Below are 27,437 nucleotides of genomic sequence, written 5' to 3' on the forward strand. Positions count from 1 at the left end.
AGAAGTTAGTGTTTGTTAATTAGGGTTAGCATGAGTGGGGTTTCTACAGTGATTATTTCTTAGTGCAGTAGTCTTGTGTGGTAATCTGTAATACAGAAGCCACCAGGAGATATGCAGATGTCAGCTTAAGAGGCTGAGAGTTAAACAGTATAAGAGCCTGTGTCCAGCCCACCTCTTGAAGTGGGGAGGGCGAAGGAGAAGGAAAAAGCAAAGCAGTGCATCTTGAGACCCCATTAGAGGCCTTATTTGCAAAATGATCCTAAAGAAACCTTCTTCAAGGAATTATTACAATAGACTTAATGTTTTACTGATGGCTTGTAAATTGGCAGTGTTAATGTCAGTTAATTGATAGAGTCTGTGGAAAATAACATCACAGGGATATGCAAAGTCAAACTCTGAGACACATTCTGATCCTATGGGAGTTGATACAGTGTTCAAAGCCAGGTAAGTTTGCCAGATAAGCACAGTTGCTTTGTCCTGTTCCATCTGAGGGAACTGTACTACAGTTGGGATAGTTTCAGGGTATTTTGTTTGTGTAAATTTATGTTTACAAGCAGCTGTTTGGAAATGTACCTCAGATTTTAGGCAATATTAAGTAAGTTTTCCCTGTGGAAGCTACTTCATTCAGTGTGAAAATACCTATGCATTTTGTAATGTGGAATCCCACAGTCATTGGGTACTTACTGGGTGTAGGGAAGGATGTTCAGCATTGGCTTGCATTGTTGTTTTTTCCAGCATGCATGCTGCTAATTTAGTCATTTCATCATTTCACCTCATTTGCAAAACTTCCTCTGCCAAGTAGCCTATCAGAAATGCAAATACTAGACATTATTAGTATCTGAAACTTACGTGATACAGCTGAAGTTTCGGTTTAGAAACAGGTAGAGAAATTCAGTGTATAAAAAAGTTTTCAAGCCAAACCTTGAAAGGTCTTTACTTATTGATGAATCGAGTCTGTAAATGCAAAAATGACATGCAAAAGCCCTTAAATGTGAAGTTTGTAAATTTACAACTATTTCACAGTTGGAAGAGTTGTAGGGGAAAATATCAGTGTTACTTGTTCTGGTTTTGCTGCTGTTACGAGGTAGAATTCTTCCTAATGTAGAGAATACTTCCTGATCAACATCATTTTACGTAAAGATCTCTGGGGAGATGTTGAAGCATTCGCATGAATGAATGGTCTAGTTCTCCTTCAGGTGAGAGAATTCAGCTGATGCTCCAAACCTAGTGTTATGGGGGGGGGATTTCAGTGTGGTTCCAGGTGCATGTCCCCATGTCTGTCGGTTTCTCAGCTCCTTCAGCACTCTCCTTGAGGAGTACTGTGTTGCTGGGGAAGGGCATTTGCACGATACTCATGGGACTGGATACAAGTGTAGTAAAAGGGGGAAAAACAATTGGAGGGGGGAGTGAGGAACTGGTTTCTCTCTGAAAGTGGTGTTCAAATCTTCTAGGCCTCTTTTTCACCCTCCTTAAGTCTGCTGCAGCCTCCTGGCAGGCTTTGCCACTTGCCCAGCTCCGTTTCTCCGCTGCCCGCAGGGCTGTGTGCCAGGAGGGCAGCCAGGCCCCAGCCTGCTGAATCCTAGCTGGAGGCTACGTTTCTCCATCCTCCTCCCTTGCCACCCCTCCCCATTCCCATTTACCTAAGCAGGTCAACGCAGACACATATATCTTTATTTCACCGCAGTTCCAAGCTGCCGTCAGCGTCCAGCCTGGCGTTGGGCACGCGGTATGCCCTGAGGCAGCGCAGAGCTGCACCGACATGCTCCTTGCCACTTCTTTTTCCATTTTTCTGTGTTTTTTGTCTGTCCCGGCTGAGCGTGTGGGTCATGTTTCTTTCCCCCCCTTGTCCCCTCCGTGTTGCCAGCCGGGGGACGCGGGGCCCACCTGCCTGATGTCAACATCTTGCAGGGCGAGGCTGGGGAGGAATGTGCCGCTCCCAGCCCGGCGCAGGTAATTAATCCCCGCGACTGACAGGTGGCAACAGGCGGCCTTTGGCTGCAGCTCCTGAGGAAAAGCGCTTGGAGGAAAGATTTTTAAGAGCTCGTGAGCACCATTCGTGTGCGCGGGCCGTGCGGCGGCAGGGCCAGGGAAGGGGCAGGGGAGCTGAAGGGGAAGGTGAAGCTGAAGTCTCTGCACAGGCGGATTCCTGTGGGCGAGGCTGCCCCTCCCCGAGGGGAGGGGGGGGGGAAGAGGATGACTTGTGATTTCCTTTGCCTGGGGCACAGGAATTTGGTAAAAGTCTTCAGAGCACTCCTGGCGCTGTCAGCATCCCCTCCTGCTCCAGTCCTCCCAGTTGTTGCATGGTGGGGCATCCATCCGCTGCGAATTGTTCACAGGTGCTTCTTGCTGGCCCAGTGTGAATTGAAATGTGGTGGATCTGGCGTGGTGCCGACAGCTGTTGAACTCATCTATCGTGTCATTGGTTTGCACGTCTGCTAGCGGCAGATTGTATGCTCTGTGCTCTGATGAAGTGGAAGATCTCAGCCCAGAGAGGCAACAAATCAGCTGTGCATGTTATAGATGACCACAAGCAGCTTTGCACCCATGGATACCTGCCCTCACCCCTAGCAATTGCGAATTAGATGTTCGATCGCTGTTTGGCAAAGCCAAACTATTTAAGGTGTATGCATAAATATTACTCTTTATTCCACACAGGTAAATTCCTTTCTCCACACTTTTTTGTTCTAAATGAGTAAACCTTGTCTTGCTTTACACAGGTTTTCTGCTTGTTTCATAACTCCTTATTCTCAGCTGTGCATACTTCAGCACAAGTAAATGTTGCTTCTCCATTGTTTTTTTTCTCAGAGTTAGTTTGTTAGGGGAGAACTGCAGCTGAACGATGGCTTTGAAAATGTCAAATGAAATGAATCCAGTGTTTAACTGAGTAGGGCTGAAACGTGACTTCTTGAAAGAAGTTTGCAGAAGGTTTGAAAAACCTGTTGATGTGAGCAGAAGGGGCTCAGAGCTGTCATGGTGTAAGCTGACTTCTGGGATCACCTTCAAGTTGACATTCATCAGCATTTGCAGAGCTGGCTGAACCCCACTCCTTTTAAAGATTTAAGGGCTGTAATCCCTTGGCTAGATCAGAGGGTAAGGCAGATATTAGAGGTGGATTTCCAAAGTAGTGTTTGGGGGAATTTACCTCATCAGAGTTCTGTGGGGGGATTGAGCGCTTGCTGAAAAGCCACTGCAGCTTATGTTGCACAAAGCACTTCCAGGAGACTTCTGTCCTTCCTAGTGAAAATTTTCCATTTGAGAAGTGAAAAAGTGTTTTGTTTTCTCCCTTAAGCCCTTTGTTGACACACCTTCTGGAGAAGGGGCTTGCTGAAAAATCAGGCAGGTGTTGCCTGATGGTGGCTGGCGTGCGCTTTGTGATACTGAATTACCAGCCAGGGTGCCAAGAGTGGGTAATACAGTATGTCTGCACAGGCAGGTGGGGAGGGCAGGGCTGCGGGTGCTGGAATGTTTTCTTCTTTCCGTTTAAAACATATTATTAAGCAAAAAGCTAAATTCACTGTTGTCTTTAGCAGTCTCTTGAAGTCTGCTTATTTGGGCATGACGTGCAGCAATTGAACCCCAAAGAAAAATCTGAGCCAAGCTTTTCCCCTCACTCCTGAGTAGATAACGTGTTGCCAGGCTTCCTTCTTTTGTTTCCAATAGCTTTGCTGTGTGTCTGGTAAAAGCCATGTTCCCACTCCTCTGGCTGTTGGCGCAGCTTTTAGTCCTCATGCTAGGAAATGACTGTCGCTAAATGACAGGCTTGTTGATAGAGATCAGGTTCATTTTTAGTACTTTTTTTTTTTTTTCCTAATTAGGTTAATTTCCTTACTCAGGCAAGTAACAGAAGTATATTGGTTAATAGTGATGCTTTAGACTTGTTAAATACTTGAAATGGAGGCAGTTAAGAGGTACTTAAGGGAGAAATTCATTTATTGGCAATTTTCAGTCTGGACTAGTGCTAAATGTTGGCTCTGTTTTGATTTTTGACATCACTGTTTTTCAAACAACAATCTTGTCCTTCCTTCCCAGGTAGTGGCATAAGGGTACTGAATCTGTCTTGGGTCTCCATGGTGGGTGTGACTGATCTCCTGATCTCATCCCTCATGCAGCGAGCACCAGTCATCTCCTGCACCACAGTGGTGGGCAGGGTGCCTGTCACCTCCTGCAAAGCGGGGTGATTTGGGGACCACTGAGGAGAATGCATGCAGGCATTCCCTGAATGCACAGAGACAGCTCCTGCCTCAAGGGTTTTCTCATACATATTTGCTTTGAAATCTATATACAATATCCTGTCTTACTCCGTGGATATAGTGATTATCACTGATCCAGTATGAAGTTGCTGTGACCGAGTTATTTGCATCTATTTATGCCGGTAGATGACTGGGCATCAGTTTACCTATGGTCACAGCGAAGTTGGCAGTTTGGGAAGCTCAAGTGCTTTACTGTCTGACAGCAGATACCCCACGGACAGATTTACACCAGTGTTAAATGACTGGCCTCTTGACAATTACAGGCTTGTGGGCCACTGTGCTGGGGTGGATGTGAAATCTCTGCCAAGCTGTGGTGTGCTGCAGCCCTGAGCTCTTTGCAACAGCCAGGAGGCTCGAACTCTTGCAGGCAGTGACAGAAAGGTGCTGCGGCCATCCTGTCTGTCTTTCTGCATGGGTTGCTGTTGCTTGCCTCCCAAAGTGGAGATGAGCATCACAACCTTTGATGGGCTTCTGGTCTGCATATCATTACTCTGATAAGCAAAGTTCACATTGGTGTTGTTCAGGGCCTGGAGCTCCTGGATCTAAAGGCTGACAAAACCTAAGTTTTGGGAAGATGCATCCTTATTGGAGAGATCTTTTCATTGTAACTCATTAGTTCTTGGCTGCTGTTTCTGTAGATGTAAGCTGCAGGTCCTGTTCTTCCCTTCTGATTGTAGCTGAAGGGCTCAAAGCAGTTGAGCTGCTGAGGGGCAGCTCTACCTTTGCCCATGCTATCTGCTGTGTTTGTGCTGGGGTTGGACACCCACTTCTCCTGTCCTTCTCAAAGCAGTTGTTTTCTGCTTCTCTGCAACCCCAGTGAATATATTAGATGTAAAATTATAATCAGCACCACCAGGGGAGTGCATCTCCTTCCATTTCTTCACTTCTCTGAATACTTGCAGACGCCAGACACGTTCATTCCTGGTGTGTGCTGCTGTACTTATGGTTTCATTTTGTCCCTCTGCATTTGGGGTGCATGGTTTCTTCTCGCTTCCTTGACACGGGGACATCCAAGCGATGACGTGGCTTTCTGTGTATGCTTTCTAAACTTTCATCCTCCTTCAAATAAGAATCTTTTCCTACTTCTGGGGTGAAAAGACAACGCAGTGAGCTCACTCTTACCTTTAGCAAGGAATTGCTTTTTAATTAAAAAACAATAAGGAATTTCAGGTTTTAAAAGATGTCTGATATAAATCACCATCTAGATCTGTTTCACAACTTTTTTTTTGTAATTGTTTGGCATGTTCCCCATTTCCGCGGGCTGAGTAAATCCTTTGTGGGTTTAATCTCTAGCCTGCAGGCACATAAAATGCATTGCACAATTTGGCCTTTGCATTTCAGAGAATCTTCTTCCTTGGCTTAAATACCTGTAGCATCTCCATGCCGTATGGCAGGGTGGTGTTGAGTGAGGAGGGAAGAGATCACTTTGTCTTAATTTTAATCCCCCTTCATTGTTTCCCCAGCTTTGGTTTTCCTGTTAGCAGCGCACACACACACTTTGAAATGCAAATAATCTCTGGATATCACTAGCTGATGCTCCTGTTGCCACGTCACCCACCGCCCACCCGTTCGTGTGCCAGCTCTTCCCATCCTAGCAGGGTGGACGGCCAACTTGTGCTTCCGACCTGTATGAACCTGTTGGTGCTGTGTTTGAACAGTTGGGACTTGGGCTGTGTCGGCCATGGCTGCTAGAGACATTTGTTCAAGAAAACAGCCACCTTGGAGCTTTCACTTCTTTCCCTGCTAGAAGCAAAGAGATGGAAGTGGGGAAATGCCAGCAATTCCTGTGGGTTACGTGGTTAGTTATTGAAGAGCTTGGCATTCACAGATGTCTGAACAGCAAGAGAAACCTGAATGGCTCTGAAGTTGGGTATCAGTGTGAACTGCATTGCTTTGGAACAGCAGAGAAGGGTGAAAAGTCTCCTGCACAGGGGACATCTAGAAAAATGGGTTAGGGTGGCAATGTAGTGAACCTTGTAAGAGTTTCCTTTTCACTGTTCCTGTTAAATGAGTATTCTTAATTCAGCTAGAGCTTCTAAACAGAAACCAGTGACTTCAGCCCATGCTGAAGTCACGCATTTTGCTGAGTAAAGGTTTCCAGATGCGAACGCAGTTTGGGGATGTGCTGCGCCAGCACGTTAGTGCAAGAATGTCCTAAAAGGGAATCTAATATGCTGTGAACTAGCACAGTGAGTAGGAGTGTCCTAGCTGAGGGTGTTCATTACATAACCCCCAGGATGGTGACTGCCTCTGTTTTGGAACCAGCTCTTAAGTTGTGCTCCAGGTCCCAACGTGGACCAGGTCGTTTGGAATGTTTTCACTCCTCAGAGCTTTGAGGTCTGTGTGCATCTTATTTCACCATTTCCTCTCTGCCTTGCTGAATGAGATACTTAACTTTAAAAGTAAGGAGACTGATGTAGGTTATTCAGCATAGGTATGAGATGCTTTCAAAAGATAACTGACAAGTCAGATTTGGCACGACTCTCAGGTTGGTCAGGGTCTTGCTTTTAAATACTGTTCAGTTCCAGGCTTCATGGTTTTTACTCCATTTTCAAAACCAGGAGGGCTTTTAACAAAACAGGATGAATTACTTTATATGTGTTGTTTTCAGTGCTTCCAGGATTACAGGGTATCATAAAATGAATGCTTTCCATTTTTTGTATAGACACACTGCCCTTCTGTCCCCCCCCTACCCCCCTCCTTGTTCAAGGGATGCATAAGAGAAATAAAGATTGTATTTGATCATATAATAGCACAGTTCTTTTTGAACATTTTTGTCTTTGGGAAAACTAGGTGTTAGTCTTATGTTCTACTTTTCTAAAACAAGTAGAGATTTAGCGTTTGTTTTGTCACTTGTTTGGAAGTGTGGCAGGGAGATTGGAGCTTGATGATCCTTGAGGTCCCTTCCAACTCAAGCCATTCAATGACCCTATGACTCTGTGATTCTCTGAACAAATGCAGTGCATGTGCATTTGGCATATGTATAAATCCATCTCCATCCTTCTCGTATGCCTCCACCTCTCTAACTGACCATCCTGACTCTCTTGCTCTTTTTACCTTTTTTCCCCTCATTCAGTATTCCACCGAACTGAAGAAGCTGTACTGCCAGATTGCCAAGACATGCCCCATTCAGATCAAAGTGATGACCCCACCACCCCAAGGAGCCGTCATCCGGGCTATGCCAGTCTACAAGAAAGCAGAGCACGTCACCGAAGTGGTCAAACGCTGCCCGAACCACGAGCTGAGCCGGGAGTTCAACGAGGGTAAGAGGGCAGTGCTTTTGCTCATAGTCCCTTTCCAAAGCTGCTTGGCCCATAAGCAGTAGTGCAGGGGCTTTGCAGCAATTTCACAGCAAGCCTTTGGAAGCAGGCCTCCTTGCAGTGGTTCATTTAGCTTTTTACTCCCTGTGCTTAGCAGGAAGCTTAGTCCTGTGCTTTAGTTATCCCTGTGCAAGTGTGTCCTTGAGAAGAAAGTACGAAAATAAACCTCGTGCCTGCCCAGGTTGGATGGATGTCTGTCCCCGTAGCAGGCAGTGCCTTTCTGGCAACCTTTCCCCACTCTGCTTGTGCTCCCTCGATGAGAAGCAGCTGTTTTTGTGCTCAGGAATGAGCTTCCATGTCGCTGGGGCAGGGATCTAGTAACAGGATGCAATATCATCTCCAGTCCTTAATCCACGTCTCAAAGACAGAGGGGCTGTTTATCTCTGGCAGGATAACACTAAGTGCCAGCATCAACTGCAGGCAGCCTTCCTGTATGCTTAACATTATCAGTTCTCTCATATGAGAAGAATCAAGATTAAAACAAGATTACTGTGAAGTAGTAGCTGCTATAAAAATGTCACGGGGCTTTCTGCAAACTCATGAGCTAGACTCCATTTTTCTGTGGCTGCTTAAGTTCACATAAGTTCAGATGAGCATCTGTTTTAGTCTACGTGCGTTATTCACCTCCTACTATAAAAAAAGAAAAAAGGTGTCAGTTAACGGGGTGTTTGAGGAGCCTGGATCCCTTGGCTGGGTACAGTGTGGTCAGCTAGACAAGCATAAAAACAAGCAGGGACTTGGGATATGAAAGTCAGAATGAAGTGAGACAGTTCTTTGAAATAAGCTTTTGTGTTAAAATGCTTTGGACAGAATGTGAATATTATTTTGAGAGTTTATACTTGGTTCAGAGACATACCTTTAAGGAGGAATGTGATTTAAATGCTGAATTTGTGTTTTGAAAGTAGTTTTCTCAAAATACACTGTATTTTGAGTAAGAAATTAACTGTTCAAACACAATGAATTGGGAGGCAAAATGAGTTGGGAGGGACTTTTCGTAAGGGCATGCAGCAGCAGGACAAGGGGGTAATGGTTTTAAACTGGAAGAAAGTAGATTTAGACCAGATATCAGCAAGAAATTCTTTGCTGTGAGGGTGGTGAGACACTGGAACAGGCTGCCCAGTGAGGTTGTGAATGCCTCTTCCCTGGAAATATTCAAGGCCAGGCTGGACGGGGCTTTGAGCAACCTGATCTAGAGGGAGCTATCCCTGCCTATAGGAGGGGGGTTGAAACTAAATGGTATTAAGGGTCCTTTCTAGTGCAAACCATTATGTGATTCTGTGAGTTCTTTAGGTGAACCTGAGACACACTTCTTTCTTCAGAACTTATCTGTGTTGTAGAAACACTAAAGAAAATTTGCAGGAAAGAGGGGAAACTTTTTTGGTTTTTTTTACATTGAAAAGGTGCCTAGAAACATCACGTTCCCTGCATCTGTTAGCTAAGGAAGCATTGTTTTTATGTGTTTTTTTTGTTTGTTTGTTTGTTGGTTTGATTTTTGTCTGGCAGATGAGAATTTGGGAAGAGGTGTTTCAAGGTCTGGGGAGGCATGTGTGTGCTGTGATAGACCTGTGGGACAGAGTGTGTGGGCTCCTATTGGTTGGGAAGTCTTGCTGCCCTGCACTTCAGCTTGTGTCAGTCAGTGATGTTTTTGTCGCCCTGCCCTTGCAGGGCAGATTGCACCTCCTAGCCACCTGATCAGAGTGGAAGGAAACAGCCATGCCCAGTACGTGGAAGACCCCATCACTGGAAGACAGAGTGTGCTGGTCCCATATGAGCCACCTCAGGTATGTTGTAAGCTCAGGGCTGGGGCATCCTGACATTCAAAAGGGTTGGAGTTCAAACTGTAGCCAAAGGAGCCAAGATCTTGTACGTGCCCTGTCCTCATCACTGTTAATCCCTCTTCATCAGAAACAGGGCTTTAGACACTCTCTACATTCCTTCAGAGTATGAGTTCTTTATTTTTTTAATTTGAGGAAGCCTTGTTGTGGGGAAGACTTGATGATAGCCTAGTTCTTTATTGTACAGATGTGGGAGTGGGAGGGATTTTCAGAGGGACAGCTAGAAAAAGCAGAGCTTACCACTCACCATCTCTTCTGCTCATCCTCTCCATCTCATCCAGGTTGGTACTGAGTTCACAACAGTCTTGTACAACTTCATGTGTAACAGTAGCTGTGTAGGAGGGATGAACCGTCGCCCAATTCTCATCATTGTCACACTGGAAACCAGAGAGTAAGTGGTGCATAACAAGTGTAGCTTGAGATGGCCTTCTGGCTCTTCTTTTGCTCAGGGCAGTGTTGCAAGGTCCTTAGGGATATATTTGATTTTAGGGATCATGGAACATTTTTAAATCTTGAGAGATAGGAGTTGCCCAGTAACTGGATATTGACTGGCACTTGGGGGGTTTGGGTTGGTCTATGCGTAGTCTGGTGCAAACCGTTCAGGTTCTGTACTTACCATGCTCTTATGTGAAGTAGATAAGGGTGTTTTTGATGCAGATAAAAAGTTTCAATACATGGAAGAAGTCTCACCAGTATGTCTGTCTGGCTTAATCCTCCTGTGAATAGCTGGATGCTTTGCTCTGTGTCCACTGAGCAGAGTGCTTTCATGCCCTCTCTCTAATATAGCAAATTTCTGTGAAACTGCCAGGGAAAAGGTGGAGACCAGTGGTTAGACTTAGCGAAAACAAAGCATCTGGCAGCTATTCTAGCTGATCACATTTGGTTTAAGTCATTGAAAGTGGAATTTGATGATCTTGGAAATCCTTTCCAACCTAAATAATTGTGTGATTCCTTCAAATCTGACTGTGATGTCATCCCTTCTGCATAGGTTCCATTTAGGAAGATCAAGTCAACAGTTGTATCAGTGCAGATAGATAATCTGAATCCGTTCACTTCTGTAACTTGTGTTGAATCTGTGTATTATTTACTAACCATGTCTAAGATGAGCTTCCAGGAGATGGAACTCATGAATACTGGCCTAGAGGGAGTAAAGCAGGAGTAGATGCTAGCTTCTGATTTTGGCCTCCTGTAAGCTTGAAGGTGTGAGGGATGCTGACGGTGACTATCTGATCTGCTGGCTGATGTCCTCTTTCACTTTCCTTCCCAGTGGACAAGTCTTGGGCCGCCGATGTTTTGAAGCTCGCATTTGTGCTTGCCCAGGCAGAGATCGCAAAGCAGATGAGGACAGCATCCGCAAGCAGCAAGTCTCTGACAGCACAAAGAATGGTGATGGTACGAAACGCCGTAAGTAGCTGGCAGAGCTGGGCGGATTGCAGATGACGCTGTCAGCAGGTGCAGCCCTGGCACTTGTGCTGTGGGGATGGAGCGGTCCTGCGCATGGGCTTGGAAGCAGGAGGGCATTAAATGTCTGTTTTCACTGGGTGAATCAATCTGCAAAATGAGCCGGTGTTCACAAAACGTTTGACAATCTGTAGTGGTGTTACAAGCGCTGTTTGTTCTGACTGAAGGGGGATGACTCTATCTCAACACCTTCAGGGTACCTGGATGGGACTGTAACCACTTCCACACTGTAACCACTTCCACACTGTAACCGCTTTGTGTGGGACTGTGCTGTTGTTCCCTCATCCTTTTAGCAATTGTCTTCCACAAACAGGAATCTAGATAAAGACTTCACACAAACTGTGCTGTGTGTCTGAGGTCCTAAGGCAAGTAGCCTCTTTCTGTGCTCTGTGGAGTACAACACACTCATCAGAAGTGCAAAAAATGGAAACTCAGTCTTGGTTTCTCATATGTGCTCAGTGATAACACTGGGTTGTATAGCAAAGAGGCAAACTTGAGACAAATAGGAGATTTTCATTTCCACAGTGGGTTCTGTATGCTCACTTCATCCACTCACTGTGGATTACTGATCCACCAATGGCTCTTTGCAGGTTGTCTGCTTTACAAAGCCAGTAGCTATGCACATTGTTTTGGAGTGGTTCAGGCAGAGATCCTTTCAAAGCACTGCATGTTAACACCAGGCTTACGCTTGATTTCTCTCTTTCTCTATCTCTTCTTTTTTACTTCCTTTGCTGTTTGTGTTTTGCTTTAGTTTAATGGGATGCTTTTTTGTTTTCTTCTAGCTTTTCGACAAGGAACTCATGGCATACAGATGACATCTATCAAAAAAAGACGTTCTCCAGATGATGAGCTCTTGTATTTGCCGGTGAGTTCTCTCTATCTTTTGCTTTTATCCAATGTTTCTTATCCTCCTTAGTGCATTGAGGCAGGTCAACTGCTCACCTAGACATCATAGAGAACTGTGTTCAGTGGGTAGGGTTGGAGTGTGGAATACTTTCCCTAGAGATGCATCGGTTTTAAATGCGTGTTCCAAACAAAATTTGTTAAAAAAAAAATTAAATCTTATTGACTGTTGATTGAGACTGGCTTGTGCTAAGCAGAGGGTAGGATCACCATCATGGAGACCTAACTAGGTTTCCCTCCTCTGATGTTTTTGAGTCCGTAGCACTTGAATTTTCTATAGGGATGATGTGTTGAATCCTGCTTTCTTGCTGAAGCTTGTGGGTTTTGTGTACTACCATTACAGTGGGATGGTAGAGGTAAAATACTTAGTAATAAGTGTAGGATCAGAAAAGGCAAGAAAGTAATTGGCCACTGAACTGCTTTCACTGTAAGTCACATTTAGCTGGGTGAATCACAAATGGCAGCCTTCTTGGGGGAGAAGGGAGATCTAAACTTAACATCCAAATTCAGTAATCCTTTTTTTCTTAAGCATAAGTCAAAGTTCATCACCACATTTGATTTGGACCAGAACATTGCTTTTGACTGGTATAGATTTATGTCAAGGTAGATGACAATCTCAAGATGTTCACTAGCCTGCAGTGTCAGATTATCTCTTCAACATTTATCTGATGTACATCTAACACAAGACTTAGCAGTTTTACTGCTTACATGTTGAGTGTAGGCAGTATTTACATCCTGCTGTGGCTGTTTACTTGAATGTATCTACAGCTCACTGAAGTGGTGGTCACTTTAGATGCAGTTCCTTAAGGCTTTTCTTTTCATCCTCTTCCTATGACCTAGGTGAGGGGACGAGAAACATATGAAATGCTACTCAAGATAAAGGAGTCCCTGGAACTTATGCAGTACCTTCCCCAGCACACAATTGAAACTTACCGGCAGCAGCAGCAACAGCAGCACCAGCACTTGCTCCAGAAGCAGTAAGTATGGATGTGCTTGCAGTGACCTCTGTAATGAGGATTGTGGGGAAGGGAGAGAGAGGAGAGAGACACAGAAAACTTCTGCACAGGTGTTTATAGGGACGCGGTGCTTAACCAACAGTATGAAACTGCTGATCTCCTACAGAGCCGGTAGAAGTCAATACCAGGAAGAAAAACTTCAATACCAGAACTTGAGAGAGAGATTTTGCAATGGGACAAAGCAGTCCTCCTTTCTTAAATGCAGGTCCTGACTGCTTGCAGGTCCCTTTCTACCTGCTACATGTGTGTGACCAAGCCAAGGAACATGGGGTGGGCTGTGCTGTTTTCCCAGCTTTGTGGGAATGGGAGTGAACGTGGAGCCCTCTGCCCCTTCTCTGGGGAATCCTCTGAAACATTTTGCAAAGAGCATACGGTGCTGGAACTGTGAGCATCAGCCTGCCCATGTGCTTGAATACTGCTGCTGCACTGATTTGATGTTGTTGAAGGGCTGGTGGCTGTCTCTTGGTGGGATGTAGATATTGCAATCTCCTGAGCTGTAACACTGGAAGCTGACAATTGGGACTGAGGGTTTGACAGTTAAGAATTGCTCTTTGACCAATGGGTACTCCAAAGAAGGGTTCTTTGTTGGCACTTTTAAAGCTTTTTTAAACAAACAAACAAAAAAAAAGTACTCTGTGACTGGCTCTCCATGTTGTGCATGAGAAACTTTCCATCTGGGCAGACACAGCCGCTGTCTGCTAGCAAGGCTCTACCAGGATTACTTCAAGTGGTGTAAGTGGCAGGAGGATAGGGAGAAGAAGAGCCAAATAAGTGTCTGGTTTCAGTCTTCCTCTCTGCTCCTAATGCTTTACAGTTACAGAGACTGGGTGACAGAGTGAGTTTGCAGACAGACCCCAAGTGGTGTCATTCACAGGCCTTGCTTCACCTGCTGTGTCAGGTGGCAGCACATAGCTGGCCAGGCTGTAGGTGGCCGCCAGCGGTAGTGCTTAGCATCTTGTGCGTTCCTCCTGGCAACCTCACGCGTCAGGAGGCCGTGGGTATATCTCATTCCCTTGCAGAGGTTAGCACAAGGCCAAGGCACCACTTAAGTCCCATCTGAGCCTGTAGGGATTTATTTCAATGCCTTGGCCCTTGTCTCAGGGCTTCTGCAATACCACGGCTTTATGCCAGATCTCTGCATATGTTCACATTTTGACCTGTGTGTTTTTAGTGTCAGCTGGAGTCTTGAAGAGGCTTTATAGCCATGTGCTGAAATGGCTGGAGCATCCAGGGGCTCTGGGCAATCTGAGATACTTTTTAATAAAAATAAAATTCAGTCATCTGAGCTGTTTGTGTATATTATAACTTGTGTTTACTAGCTGCTAGGCATTGTGGCCTTTGTGCACTCAGTTGCATCTCTTCAAATCTCCACCTGAACTGCAGCCATTTCAGTTGAGAAATGGTTGTGTAAGCAGAAATGGATGGCAGCAGATGACAGCTTTCATTTGGTGCTGACAGTTGCGTGGCCATAATTACTGTTTTCATTCTTCTATCAATAGGATGGGTTCCTGGCAACTGAAGTTGGTATTTGTTACCTTTAAGACTAGCATGCGTGAGTCTCGCCATTTAATTTAATGAAACTTCTTTTTGGCATGTCTCCTGGCACTTGTCCAGTTAAATACTCATTTTTCTCAGCTGCTGAGTGTGCTGGGGTATTGGGGAGACAGATTAACAGCTTTTAAGGATGCCGAGAACGTGGGGGGGAATTATCTTTCAGTGTTTGTCCAGAGCTACTGGAATTATCTCTGCTGACAGCTTGCCATGAAATAGGGTCCTCTGTGCTGAAATGTACTTTCAAACATTAGGTGCGGTTGGGTTCTAGCACTTTGGCCTCGATCATCTAGGGTATGTATTAATTTCTGAAGGAATGTGTTGAGGGCAAAGGGAAATTGGGGCTGGCGAGACTCATAGATATGATTATACCCCCCCCCCCAAAAAGCCCCCCCAGAGTTCCAGATCGTGATGTGAGAATAAGGAGAGAAGGCACTTTGTAGGAGCTGGCTTTGGTAAGAGCAGTCTTGCATGTGAGTGGGTTCAGTTAACAACATGTTGTACGTTTTCATTTTTTCTGAAGGTTAGGAAGAGCAAGAATGAGATTGTGGTAAAAAGTAATTTTTGTTAAAAAAAAAATAAAAAATAAAAAATAAATAAAATAAAATAAAATAAAAAATCTGACTCTTGGAAACGCTATAATACAGACCAGCACTGCATTTCATGGACCAGCAGTGCTGTCTTACAGTTCTGTAATTAAAAAAAAAAAAAAAAGAACAAATCTGGTGACAGTCAGCTGCCTGTCCCACAAGATGATAAAAAATACTGCGCTGTTCCATGCTGTGCCGGACCGTATCTTTCTCTGTCTCATCTCCTCTCTCTGTTTGCTCCTTTGTGCATGGTTTTCTCTTACTAACCTTATTTACTGTTATGCCAAATACCTTCATGATCATAGGTGGGAAGGCCTTTTTTTTGTTTTGATTTCTGAAGTTTCTATTCTTCCTTTTCCACTACCAAATCCTGTGAAGAGCAGCACACACGTTTATGTAGAGGGCTTCCTTTTCATGCTTTGCTGCTGATGTTTAAAATCTTTCTGTCAAAGGTTGACCAGAATATTTTTGCTTTCAAAGATACCAGAGCCCACACTTCTTATGGGGAAGGAAAGTTTTTTTTTCTGTCGTATGTTGCAAAATGCATTTACAACCAGTGTTCTCAAGGAATACTGGAAAACACTTTTTCATACTCAATGAGACTTCCTGTTGTGGCTTTCACCCTGCTGTTTTCAGAACAGTCTATTTGAATTGGTCAGAGCACGTTAGAAAGAGGTTTGCAAAGTCTTCCAATGCCCACTGAGGAGGTGATTTATATATTCCAGCAGATGTTTCTTTTGTATTAACAGGGCTGCAGCCACCAACCCAGTGGTAGCCTTTCATTCTAGTGAGCAGCCCAGCTCATTACCCAAATGAGAAGGGATTGACCTTGTATGTGAGGTGTGATGGAGCAAAGCTATCCAGTGTCCGGTGTGCTCCAGCTGAGACAAAAACTGTTGCTCACCGTGGCAGGGAGGAGGCTGGTGGGAGAAGTATTCTATTCTACATACCCCCACCTAGATATTCTCATTTTTGCTGTAGAAGCTATGGTGGATTTCTGCATGGTTTGGTTTTGTAGTGTTGTGCTTGCATGTGTTGTGAGCTCCAGGCATTTGGATGCTGTTTTCAACTGAAGCGTTACCAAGGTGAAAGTAAGCAAGAAAATGTGTGGGATTAGGTACGTGAAGACATGCTGTGCTCACTGTGCTGGCACTGAGGGTTGGTGCATTTGCATCAGGTGGAAGTCCCAGCGCCCTCTCAGCTTCAGGCCCTCTGCCTTCCCAAGGGAGAGTGCCTGAGATAGAATCAGTACAGCTCATTCACGACAGGCACCGCCATCTCCCTAGCACCAGCTTCTGGTTTTTAAGTAACCGAAGTTTGAAAGGAACTCTGTGGAAGCTGCATCTCTCACGCATTTGGCTGAGTGCTTTTTTCTTCTCATATTTCTTTGGCTCATTTGAGCTCTGCTGGGAACAGTATCGGGTACCGTTTGCACCCGTGTGACTGGGACGCAGAAATCCGATTGCCATATCAAATAGTTGCTTTTTCTTGCCAAGCACTCACACCTGGGGCTTTCCAACTTCCTAAATTTGCTTGTTGCATACCCTCACTGCAGGTGCTAAGACATCAGTTTATCCTGTCTGTCGAGTCCGTACTGTGATCATGAAGGTGGAAAATGGCTGTTTCTCTCTTGCTGTCTGATGAAGGGCCCTGTACATTCATCTCTTCTTTTCTCTGGTTCCTTCTCTGCAGTCTCCTTTCGGCCTGCTTCAGGAGTGAACTCGTGGACTCAAGGAGAGACTCTCCCAAACAGACCGATACCATCCTAAAACATTCCAGCCCCCCAAAACCATCAGTATATCCATAAATGGAACTGGCGGGTTGGCTTTGCCCAGCTCGTGGGACTAGGAGCACTGGGGCAAATATGCAGCCTGATAGCAACAGAGTACATAGTGAGAGTAATCTCCTGAAGGGACTCAAACTTTGCCAAAACAACAGACGCTTCTACAGATCTCTTAGCTGTAGCCGGTGGCGCTGGGAGCTCTGGAACCATGATGTTGTCTGTCTTGGTGTAACTTTTTCTTCTTGTTTTTGTAATCTCTTTCCTGTTAACTTCTGTATTTGTGAAACACATAGGGTTTCTCTGAGCAGGTCTCAATTTTAAAATGCCTTGTCTTGTATAAATTTTAAGAAAGTATTCAGGGACTGGGTGGGGATAGGAGGAGGGGGGGATGTTTTGAAGTCTGTGCTAATCTGTTAGGCCTGTTTTAATGCCATTTATGCAGTAATAGTGCAATTAGCTGAAGTGTCTGTACTGCTGGACAGAGGGAGATAGTAACTATATTGGCACTAATTAAGTCATTTTTCCCCCGTAGAAATGCCTTCTAGTTTGGTGTTATGAATTGTTTCCCTCTATTTCATAAAAAGTCTATCTAAAATAGATTAAAATTACAGGGAAGACTGGACAACGCTGTCAGACCTTGCACTGAAACTTCTGGGCTTAGTCCAGATGTACTGAACTTAGAAAGCTCCTTCCTTGCTCTCATGAGCTCAGTCCAAGTGGACAAGTGAAGGTGAAGTTGGAGTCTTGCTGTGTAATGACATCCATGTGTACCCAGTGTCCCTGTTCCTTTATTATTGAGGGTGTAAAGGGCAATCTGTTCATCGCATGACCTATTGAAAGCTTATCCAAAGGTCAGAGCTCACTCCTTTCCATGCAGACTTTCAGCAGTTATTAGATGTTCCTTCATTAAGCTTACTACATTGTACCCTTCGCTACTGTCAGCAGTTCAAAGATGTGCCAGCATCTGTTAGAGATAGCTCGGCCTGATGGCCTTAAGCCATTCCTACTTTGTCCAGTAATCCTGCAATCAGTAGCCATTGCTTTTGCTCAGTGTCTCCATGAAGTGGTCTGAATTAGCAATTTCTGCACAGAAGACCCTTTCTCAACAAGGACTCGTAACCCTTTATACTGCTGGTGTCAAATCTACCTCTGGAAGGTGTTTGAAGGGGGCTTAACAAAGTTTGTATTCTTCAGAAGTTTGATGTCTAAGTGCTAAACCCAGATCAGCACAAAGGAAGCATGGTGAACAGGCAAGTAAAACATGCCATGGAATTCAACTGGTATTGCTGACTGTGGCTCAGGGAGCAGATACTGGAGATGAGAGAGGGGCTGTGGAGGATGCCTGCTGTGGCTTATCTTCACAAAGAGTGGTGGTCCCTAATGCTGATAGAAAAGTGTCCTCTGCCTGTGTTCTCAGACGGTAGCATCTCATCTAGGGAAGCCTCCGGTGTTCATGGCTGTGGAAAGTAGAAATGTGAAAAGCTTTCTGAGGGGCGCAGTAGGAAAGGAGCTTCCTGCACGCTGATGTTTGTCTGTATCAGTGCTGTTCATGGAGCAGAGCTTGGATGCATATGCTAGGGATCAGCTGTCCATGGGAGCTGGGGGCTGGATCAATACTAATGGGAACCTGTGTACCTGTAGCTCTGCACTGGATTTACTTGAGGCAGGTGCATACCCACCACTGATACAGTTCTGGTTAGGCACAGCCTGAAGAAAAGATGCCTTTCAAACATGGAACAGGGCTCCTGGCCACCCACAAAGAAAGAGAAGGCCTGATGCAGTGGGAGATCTCTTATCTCTGAACATCTCATCATCTGCTTCCAGGCAATAGAGCTGTGATCTAAGCAGGTGACGACTCGCTCCAAAATCTCTTTTTAGAGCTGTATTCCATCTCTGAATATCTCCTTTGTTGTCTTAATGAGATGACTTCTACCGTAAGAGTGTGGGGGAGAGCTGATGCAGAAGAGCCCCAGAAAAGTGATTAACTATAAATAATAACTGAACACCAGCAGTTTACTATTCATGTAGTTGCACTTCTACCATTGTTCCTTATATAAAATCAGTCAAATCAAGTATCTCTTCGCTTTGTTTGGGAACTGCAAGAAGTACTTTGAGATCACAGAAAAGATAATTTTCCCCCTGTGCCTTTTTATTTGGGACAAGAAAGGCAACACTTATTCTCAACTCTCACCCAGGGAAAGAATCTGAACTGCAAATGCAGCCCAAATGTGGGCTTGGCAGCGTTAGTCAGCCCTTCCGAAATGGGTTTGTTACATTGGTTCTGTCTGCTTATGGATGGCAATGTGGAAACACTGGGATGGAGTAAATACTGGGATAAGGGTACCTAATGCATATCAAGAGGTTTGCTTCAAGGCCTGCCTGCTGGTGAGTTTGAGGAGGCAAGCAATCGAAGGTGTCAGGTAGCCACAGCCCACCATCAGCAGGTCCCAGCTGATGCTCCAGTTCATTGTTTAGCCTGGCCTGTGTGAAAACTCTTGTATCACTGTGGGCAATACAAACACAGCACCTGGGACTTGCACAAAGCAAGCAAGTGAATTAGTTGGATCCCTCTGTCCTCTGGAAAGGCTCTTACGTTTGTACACCTTGCTTAGAAGTGGATGACTGTGAAGGTGGTCTTAATGGTGACTCTGCTCTCCAGCTAGAAGGTGATTATCTTAGGAAGCGCAGCTTTTTCCATCAAATAACCTGGAGCTGGAAGTAGTCAAAATTGCTTTTCCGTCTCTCCTCTGCAGCTAGACAAAAGAACAAAAACCCTTGTCTCAGACAGCTGTCTTTCAGATTTTTCACCTTTTACTTCAGAAAAGTAAGCCTTTCAAGGAATAAGCAGTTGATACTGGGCCTTCTCAGTCAGGTCAGTCTTTGTCAACTGGTTAATGTATATCCACTTGCAGCTGTATTCCCTGAAGAGCATATCACATCCACTGCTTACGTTGGGAAATTCCCAAACCTGATATCTAATGGGAATTATTAGTTCCGCCCTTGTCTCTGTGCTGTAGCTGCTGTCTGCCTTGTGACAGCCAGAGCTTCTCCTTTCCGTGCTCTCAGTTGGTCACTAAGCATGCAAACCACTTTAGTGGTCAAAAAGATGCTCTGTTGGTTGCTTAAAACTGCACCTTTTTGAGATGTGAAGAGCAATCTCTGCTTCTCAATGTCCTGTTTCATGAGCCTTGTAAATGGGTGAGTGCAACTGAGCATGTGTTATTTGTGTCATCATTAGACATGTTGACATCCCAAGGTTATGCAGTCCAGTGGGCATCCCTACTTGAAAAAAAGTTGTTATTGGGTATACAAACCATATATGAACTTAGGGTGCAATCCTTCTGTCTTTGCTGTGGCCAACATAAGGAAAAGCAGGCTGGGAACTTGGGTCTCTGCATTGTGAGTAGCTCTAGGTCTTCAGGGACAGCAAATCGTAGGCACTGGGGCTGGGGGAATTCTTACTCTCCAACTCTGAGCTGTCCTGCTCTTGCACTTAGTGAAACTTGGTCATTTACATGAATGCTGCTTACATTATGGTGTGCTTATCTAAAGTTAATGAGGATTCCTACTGAATCAGATAATAGATGTATCCAAGCAGTTCCCTACCTCTGGTAAAGGGCTGATACCTGCTGAGCTGGGAAAGCACAGAGTTGTATAAGGTAACCTGTGAACTGAACTGTGCTTAATATGTGGGAGAGTAAGTTCCTTCCTGACCTCTTGAGATGATCAGTATATGCCTTGAAGCATGAGAGTTGATTGCCCTCATATAAGCTTGCATAACTACAAACCTTACTGGATAAATAATTACCTTGCCACTTAAAGAGAGAAAAATCAGTTGCAGAATGTGACTCAGTGCCTTTTGTATCAGGCTGTTCCAAGAAGTATAATAGTCTCTTAATTGAAGTCCTTATACCTTGATATTAAAATGCATTTCATTGGCATTGATATCAAAGAAATGTTAATGCTTCTACTTCTGATCTTTCTTGAGATGTAGTATGTGTGATTTTAATGAAAATCACTGTGCATGACATTCTTACAATATCTATTTTTTAAAAAAGGAAAAAAAGCAATATATTTTAAATGAATCCAAGAACACCATGTAGACTGTGTGTTTAATACCAAAAGCATTTTCTTGTGTTTCTAAGGCTGTTGCTATATTGATGTGTGACATGAATTTTGAATAAAATTTTGCATCTTGGTTTATCTTGGGACTCTTCTTTGGCTAGATGGTTTTCCTAAGAACTTTCACTAGATGGTTTTCCGTAGAACTTTCACGTCTGCTTATGTGACTGATCTAATTGAAAATGATTGTGGGTACAAAAAAATACTGTACTTTTGTTTCTCTTTGGTTTTATTTGCTTGATTCTTGATTCTCTTGATTGTCATAAGTACGAGTGAGTTAAGAATGGAGCCCATAAGCTGGAAGTGGAAGTATGCACTTGCTTCATGTAGCACAGGGTGCTTTGAGTTGGCTTCTGTCTGTTTGCTTTTTTTTGGTGTTCTGTAGGAGCCAAGCTAATTTCAATGAGATCACTGCTGGTAGCATAGGGAGCACAGTTAGGCCCGTTCCTGACCTCCTTGGAGACTCTTGTTTTGTGCCAATAGGCTAAAAGATGGTATAGAATTGTGAACTCACTGAATAAAACCCTCCCTGAACTTAACTAGTCAAAAGCAATCTCTTCTGGGAAGTGTCTGATTCGATGCAGAGTTTCGCTGTGGGGGCTGCTGTACACTATGACTTCCTCACTTGCATATCATGCAGGCTTTGCCCTAAGAGAATACTTGGGTGCATTAACTTCAGCTGAAGCTCAGGCTGGGTTCATAAACTTGTAAAATAGAAATATTAATTCTAGTCCTAAATCCAGAGGCCTTTTGAGTTAAGGAGGGCATCCATCTAACTTGAATTTTATGGCTAGCCTTAACTTTGTAATTGGCGAGCTGAAACCTCTGATCTGAATCGTTCTCTTCACTCTCAAAAGTTGGGCCTGAACTTCATGGCTTGGTTTCACTTCCCCCTGGGAGTTGATGCTGTCATTAATATTAATTTGTGAAGCTTCTTGTGCTTTCTACTTCCTTGAGTCTATGAAGTTTGCTGGATCTTGTCCTGCATCTTCACTGCCGAAGGACAGTTCACACCCTTCAGTACCTCCTATAATTGTGTAATTAGCTAACATTTTTTCATGGCCTTAGATATTCTAGCCTGTTAGCATAGATGTTTCTCCACCCAACATCACGAGCTTTGAAAGTGCAGGAAGTTGGAGACAGTGTAATTGTATGAGACTTGACCTTGAGCGCTGAAGGCTTTAATAAATTACCAGGAATAAGCCTTTTCTTTCCTTTACACTTATTGTAAGCAGTAACTGTTCCCTTTGCGTGGAAGTTCCCAGGAATTGGTGTGTAGCCAGTTATACCCAGATGGACAAGTTTCCCGGTGGGAAATAAGAGGGAATGTGCCCTTTCACATGCACTGAGGCTGAGTGAGCACCGATCTCCAGCGGGCTTGAGAGGGTATGTCATGTTTGGGAAGTGTGCCTGCTTCCTGAGTGTCTTTGCCCAGTCTTGTGAATGCCCTTGGTGTGCAGAGAGAGAACCTGCTCTGTTGGCACGGCAGCCCTCTGCCAAGTGTGCTCGTGGGCCCACTTTAATGATCGTGTTCTACATATTCCAGCTAAGACCCCACTCAGGATGGGCTGCCATAGCCGTAACCCAAGCTGAAAGCTGGGCTGCTGTTCTTAAGCAGCCCCAAGGATTGCTTATGAGGTGGGATTGCAGCCCTGTTGAGGCTGGGGAGGGAAGAGCTTGCCAGCAAGCCTCTGGCTCTGCTCATGGATATGCTGGATGGAGTCTGGGGCTGTCTGGGTTTGAGGGAGGTCAGTCTGTTGTTGAATGGTTGCAGGAATCTGATACTCTCCACAAGCAGCCTGCAGGGTCTGGATGCCAAGTTCTCTTCAACACCAGCAAAAGCTGCATCTCAGCATCTTGTTCCCTGAGGTGTGGGGAGTCTGTCCTGAGCAAAGAGCCTCTGATTTTTACATATACACGTGGTAATAGTTTGATTATGTGAACAACTGAATTTTGGAGGAAAAAAAAGAGGTGATAAATGCTTCCTGCTCTGAAAATTGTCTGAAATCAGATTTTAGGTTTAGATAGGATGGCATGAGCTAGCTTTCTCAGTTCTTTTTCTTTTGAAAAAGCATTTGACCACAGAGAGCTTGGCACGGAAATATTTTTTTTCCAAGTTCTAGCAACTGTTAGCTGGCTTTGCATATGTTCTCTTCAACAGTAAAAGCTATGTGGAAATGTTTTCCTTAAAGAAAAAATCAGAACCAAAAGCAAAGCTTCTTTTTTCTTCAGTATTTCCCTATTTTGTACCTTGAATCCCCAGAACCTCTGGCAAATCTTAGTTCTTCTCCAGTGATATTTAGCTGCAGCTCTCCCATGCTGTTGGTAATTTCACTAGCAGTAGCTCAGCTCTGCTTCAAACAGAGAAATGTATTCTCTTGGATGCGCGCTCCTGATCAAGTGCTGTGATTCCTGTTGTAATACCTCTTTCTTTTGCAGGACCTCCATTCAGTCACAGTCATCCTATGGCTCCAACTCGCCACCTCTCAGCAAGATGAATAGCATGAACAAGCTGCCCTCTGTCAGCCAGCTCATAAACCCCCAGCAGCGCAACGCACTGACCCCAACCACCATCCCTGACGGCATGGGAACAAACAGTAAGAGACCCTCCTCCTCTTTCTCCTGCTCTCTGCATGTTCCCTGCTAATCTGGGGAAGGAGACTGTATCTCTGAGGTGCTATTGTGCCACAGGGAAATCACCCCCCTTTTCCAGGCCTTCAGCATTCTGCTCTGAGTCTCACAGGGATGACAGAGCCCCTTCTCAATGCAAATCTTGTTGGCCGCACTGCTGTCTGTCTTTCAAGGTGTTTCATCTTCTTTTCCTAGCAGAGGAGTTGGAAATGTTGGCAAACTTTTCCTCTCACTTCGATTAAGGCACTTCTTAGTTTCAGAGGAAATAACTGCAGCTTGCAGCTCTGTAACTTGCTTCCTCCTGGCTGCTGAAGACTGCTCAGCAGCCCTGTAAATCCAGGATGACAGACATGGTTCTGGGATCTAAAAGATGCTTTTTTTTGTTGTTGTTGTATTTCGAAAGTGCTGGGCTCTTGCCCACACCTGTTGCTGATCCCCCTTTGGGTGCTCAGTGTCTCTGAAACAAAACTCTTTGGCTTCTGTATTGGGTTACTCTGCTGGCTCAGTTCCTCTCCTTTCCTGCAGCAGAGAAAGACGAGATGCCCACAGCTCATTGAGGTTTGTTGCTGAGCCTGCTTGCAATGAAAGGTGATGCAGAGGCAATGCTATCAGCAGTAGCTTCAGTAAAAGGAGAGCAGCAGAAGAACAGTATGTCATCTGGTCTTTGTACAGTCATTGAAGCCTTAAATATGTCAGCAGCCTACTCTGCAACAGTTCAAGGCTGTTTGGGCTGTGATTGTGCTGTGCTGGGAGTGAAGCAGGGTGCAGGGATGCTTTGATAACAATGTGCTTCCTCCTTTTCTCCTCTAGTTCCCATGATGGGCACCCACATGGCCATGACCGGCGACATGAATGGCCTCAGCCCCACACAGGCGCTGCCTCCTCCCCTCTCCATGCCTTCAACATCCCACTGCACTCCCCCTCCTCCATACCCCACAGACTGCAGCATTGTCAGGTGAGCAGAAGCAGGCTGCACATCTCCCACCTTTGGGGAGCAGAGGAGTCGTGCTGGGAGCCTGAAGGGCCCTGCTGGGTTCCTCACTCCATTCTCCTGGAGCACTGGATCTGGTGGGTTTGGCAGTCCTGAGGTTGGCACCCTCTGGGCACCCAAGCCTCAAACTACCCACCTCTGAGCAACTGAGAGAAACAGGGATTGAAGGACTGCATGAAAGCCAAAGGATGCAGCATCTGCTGGACTGGTGGAGCTGAGGGCACCCTGCACTAACACAGGGGATCTTGCAGATGTTTTTATTGGTGCTAGTATCTTTTTCTCCTGTGTACTTGCAGTAAGCTGTGACTGGGGTCAGGAATGCATCCAGCCTCCCTATTGATGTGGCCCCTTTGCCCTCCATTAAGTTGAACAGGTTGAAAGATGCTCCCCATGATCCTTTTTGCTTAGAGAGGAATATGCTGATGTGAATTACTTTGGGTGTGTGATGTGTCTGAGCCCCAAAACAACTGCTTTGGTGACAACCTCGATCTATGTGATGTGCTGCCATGGGCTCAGCTGCCTTCTGGGTGAAGCGAGCTGGCAGAATGGATCTTATGAGCCTTCCTGCCCCAAGATCTGGGCTGCAGCATCAGCTTTTGACTACTGCAAAGTGCTGTCATGAGGGTTGTCTGCTAGGCAGCAAGCTTAAAGGACTCCCTTCATTCATTTGATACGGCAGCTATGTGGCTTGCTGGCCTGGGATGACTTGGAGAAGGTCAAGCAAAGGGTAAAAGCTTCATCTCCTGTTGCTGCAGGTTGGCTGTTTGTTTGGTTTTTCTGTGGTTTGGGCTGTTGCAGCCAGGGTGATCCTTTTTTCTCTCTCCTTCCTTCCTTCCTCCTCTGCAGCTTCTTAGCGAGGTTGGGCTGCTCATCCTGTGTGGATTATTTCACGACCCAAGGGCTGACCACCATCTATCAGATTGAGCATTACTCCATGGATGTAAGTAACTCCTCACCATTTCCTTTGTTTGCACTCTTGGCCCTGATGTAGGACCAAGTCAGAAATCCAGGCTCAGTATTTTATTTTTGGTGATTTGTTGGATTTAAGGCTGTTGCACACCAGAGAAGATATACTGGCAGGTAAAAAGAGGCTGGACACAATGCCAGCACTAGTGTTGTAACTGCCTTGTCTAGCACAAAGAGAGTACCTTTTCCTCCCCACTGCTGTCCTTTTTAGCCCCCAGAGCGGCCCTAGCCCACATGCCTGTTAATTCTGCAAGGCTTGGTTTCAGTTTACACCGCCCTGAAACGCCTCACTCGCCTGCAGACAAGTAGGCTGTCCAAAAGTGGTCTGCATTTTTCTCTCCCTGCTCTTGTTCTCTGGCCTTGCTTTAACGATCTTCTCTTGCCACTGGCATCTCAGCCCAGCTCTCCTTTCTCTTGCATGGCTCTTCTTGCAGGGTTGCTTCCTCCTCTCCTGCGCCACTGCTCTCTGGAGAGCTGGCCCTCCCATTTCTGCCCCAAGACTTTGCAAGGCTATAATGCTTTCTAGAGTGGGCTGCCTGCCTTCTGCTGATGCTCTAATTAGAAAAGCTGACCCAAATTAACCAAAGCTGGTTGTTTTCGTTTTTGTTTTTTTTCCAAAAGCCAGTATCACATTTCCCAGAGCTAGGTAATGCTGCCCTCAGGTAACGTACCTGTAGAGAATACAGGGCCTCAAAGTCCAAATATTTCTTCAAGTTTAGGCTTCTGTCCTAAATTTTGGGTTTGTTTGAGTAATTAAGGCAGTTTTAATAGCATCAGACCCAGAGTTTTGAGTACTGGAGCCCAAACTTTAATTGTAAAATCCTTTTGCAGGCTTTGAAATAAACACTGAAGTTTTCAAAGCTGTTGAACTTCTGCAGTCCAGCATCCCCCCACCACAGACAACCAGCAGAACTCTCCACAGTGTTTTGGAGGCCTACAGTCCAGTTAAACTTGTAGCTTTAGGTCATCATACCTTATGCATGAATGTGTCACCTCAGAACGGACCTTGGGTCATCAGTCCTTGCTGCCTCTCAGCTCCATGTGCTTGTTCAGAAGTGGTGAGCCAGCAAACAACCACCTTCAGGATTAGTGGCTTCTGTAGCGCATCGCAGCCGCCACGGGTTAACCATAAGCATGTGCAGAGCGGCCCAGAGGCTGCTTCTACCGGAGTCCAGCCCCTCCGGATTGCCCAGGGACTGCCCCGTTAAGCCCTGCTCCTTGCCTTGCAGGATCTGGTGAGCCTCAAGATCCCGGAGCAGTTCCGCCACGCCATCTGGAAGGGCATCCTGGACCACCGGCAGCTCCATGACTTCTCCTCTCCTCCCCACCTCCTGCGTACTCCCAGCGGTGCCTCCACCGTCAGCGTGGGCTCCAGCGAAACCCGGGGGGAGCGGGTCATCGATGCTGTCCGTTTCACTCTCCGCCAGACCATTTCCTTCCCGCCCCGCGACGAGTGGAACGACTTCAACTTCGACATGGATGCCCGGCGCAACAAACAGCAACGCATCAAGGAGGAAGGGGAGTGAGCCCCACCAACGTCGCTCCACCCCGCCTCGGACGTGAACTGCTCAGCCCTTCATTTGTCTTCCTTCTGCTACTGTATCCCTGGATGAAGGGCGGCGGGAGCCTCCTTGCTCGCTCACGCTACTTATGCCCTTGATGCTGTCTAGGTCACACTCCTGGACCGCGACCTCCACCCCAGCTCTTGCGACAGAAGGAGCTGAGCGAAGGGGGACGGCGGGTGGTGTTTCCTCAAAAGGTGTCGGCCTTCGTAAGAAGGTGTTGTTCTTGTTTCCTGGTTTCCTTTTTTTTTGGTGGGAAGAGGGGCTTCTTTCCTTGACTTTCCAACCCTCGTACACCTTGTGAGTGTCCTGACCTGCAAGCTGTCTCTCTCTCATCCAGCAATCCCACTTTGAAAAGCCGGGATGGTTAGAATAAGTTTTAAAAAGCCCCATTTAAAAAAAAAAAAAAAATTAAAAAAAAACAAAAAAGAAAAGACCAAAGTCGCTAAACCCCAA

At 45.5% G+C, this 27,437-nt stretch overlaps 1 protein-coding gene across 1 annotated transcript in view; it reads left to right on the plus strand.

The window, feature by feature from the left end:
- Positions 1–27,009, plus strand: part of TP63 (tumor protein p63) — a 93,126-nt gene extending 66,117 nt beyond the window's left edge. The window contains exons 5-14 of the mRNA XM_042820745.1: positions 7,327–7,513; positions 9,236–9,351; positions 9,687–9,796; positions 10,673–10,809; positions 11,649–11,731; positions 12,610–12,746; positions 23,271–23,428; positions 24,273–24,417; positions 25,300–25,393; positions 26,649–27,009. Coding sequence (XP_042676679.1) covers positions 7,327–7,513; positions 9,236–9,351; positions 9,687–9,796; positions 10,673–10,809; positions 11,649–11,731; positions 12,610–12,746; positions 23,271–23,428; positions 24,273–24,417; positions 25,300–25,393; positions 26,649–26,945 — 1,464 coding nt within the window. The 3' untranslated portion in view covers positions 26,946–27,009. The remainder of the gene's footprint in view (positions 1–7,326; positions 7,514–9,235; positions 9,352–9,686; positions 9,797–10,672; positions 10,810–11,648; positions 11,732–12,609; positions 12,747–23,270; positions 23,429–24,272; positions 24,418–25,299; positions 25,394–26,648) is intronic.
- The last annotated feature ends 428 nt before the right edge of the window (positions 27,010–27,437 follow it).

This window comes from Centrocercus urophasianus, unplaced genomic scaffold (genome assembly GCF_019232065.1).
Source record: "Centrocercus urophasianus isolate 14NV4802_14NV808 unplaced genomic scaffold, USGS_Curo_1.0 seq_19, whole genome shotgun sequence".
NCBI classification, from domain to species: Eukaryota; Metazoa; Chordata; class Aves; order Galliformes; family Phasianidae; genus Centrocercus; species Centrocercus urophasianus.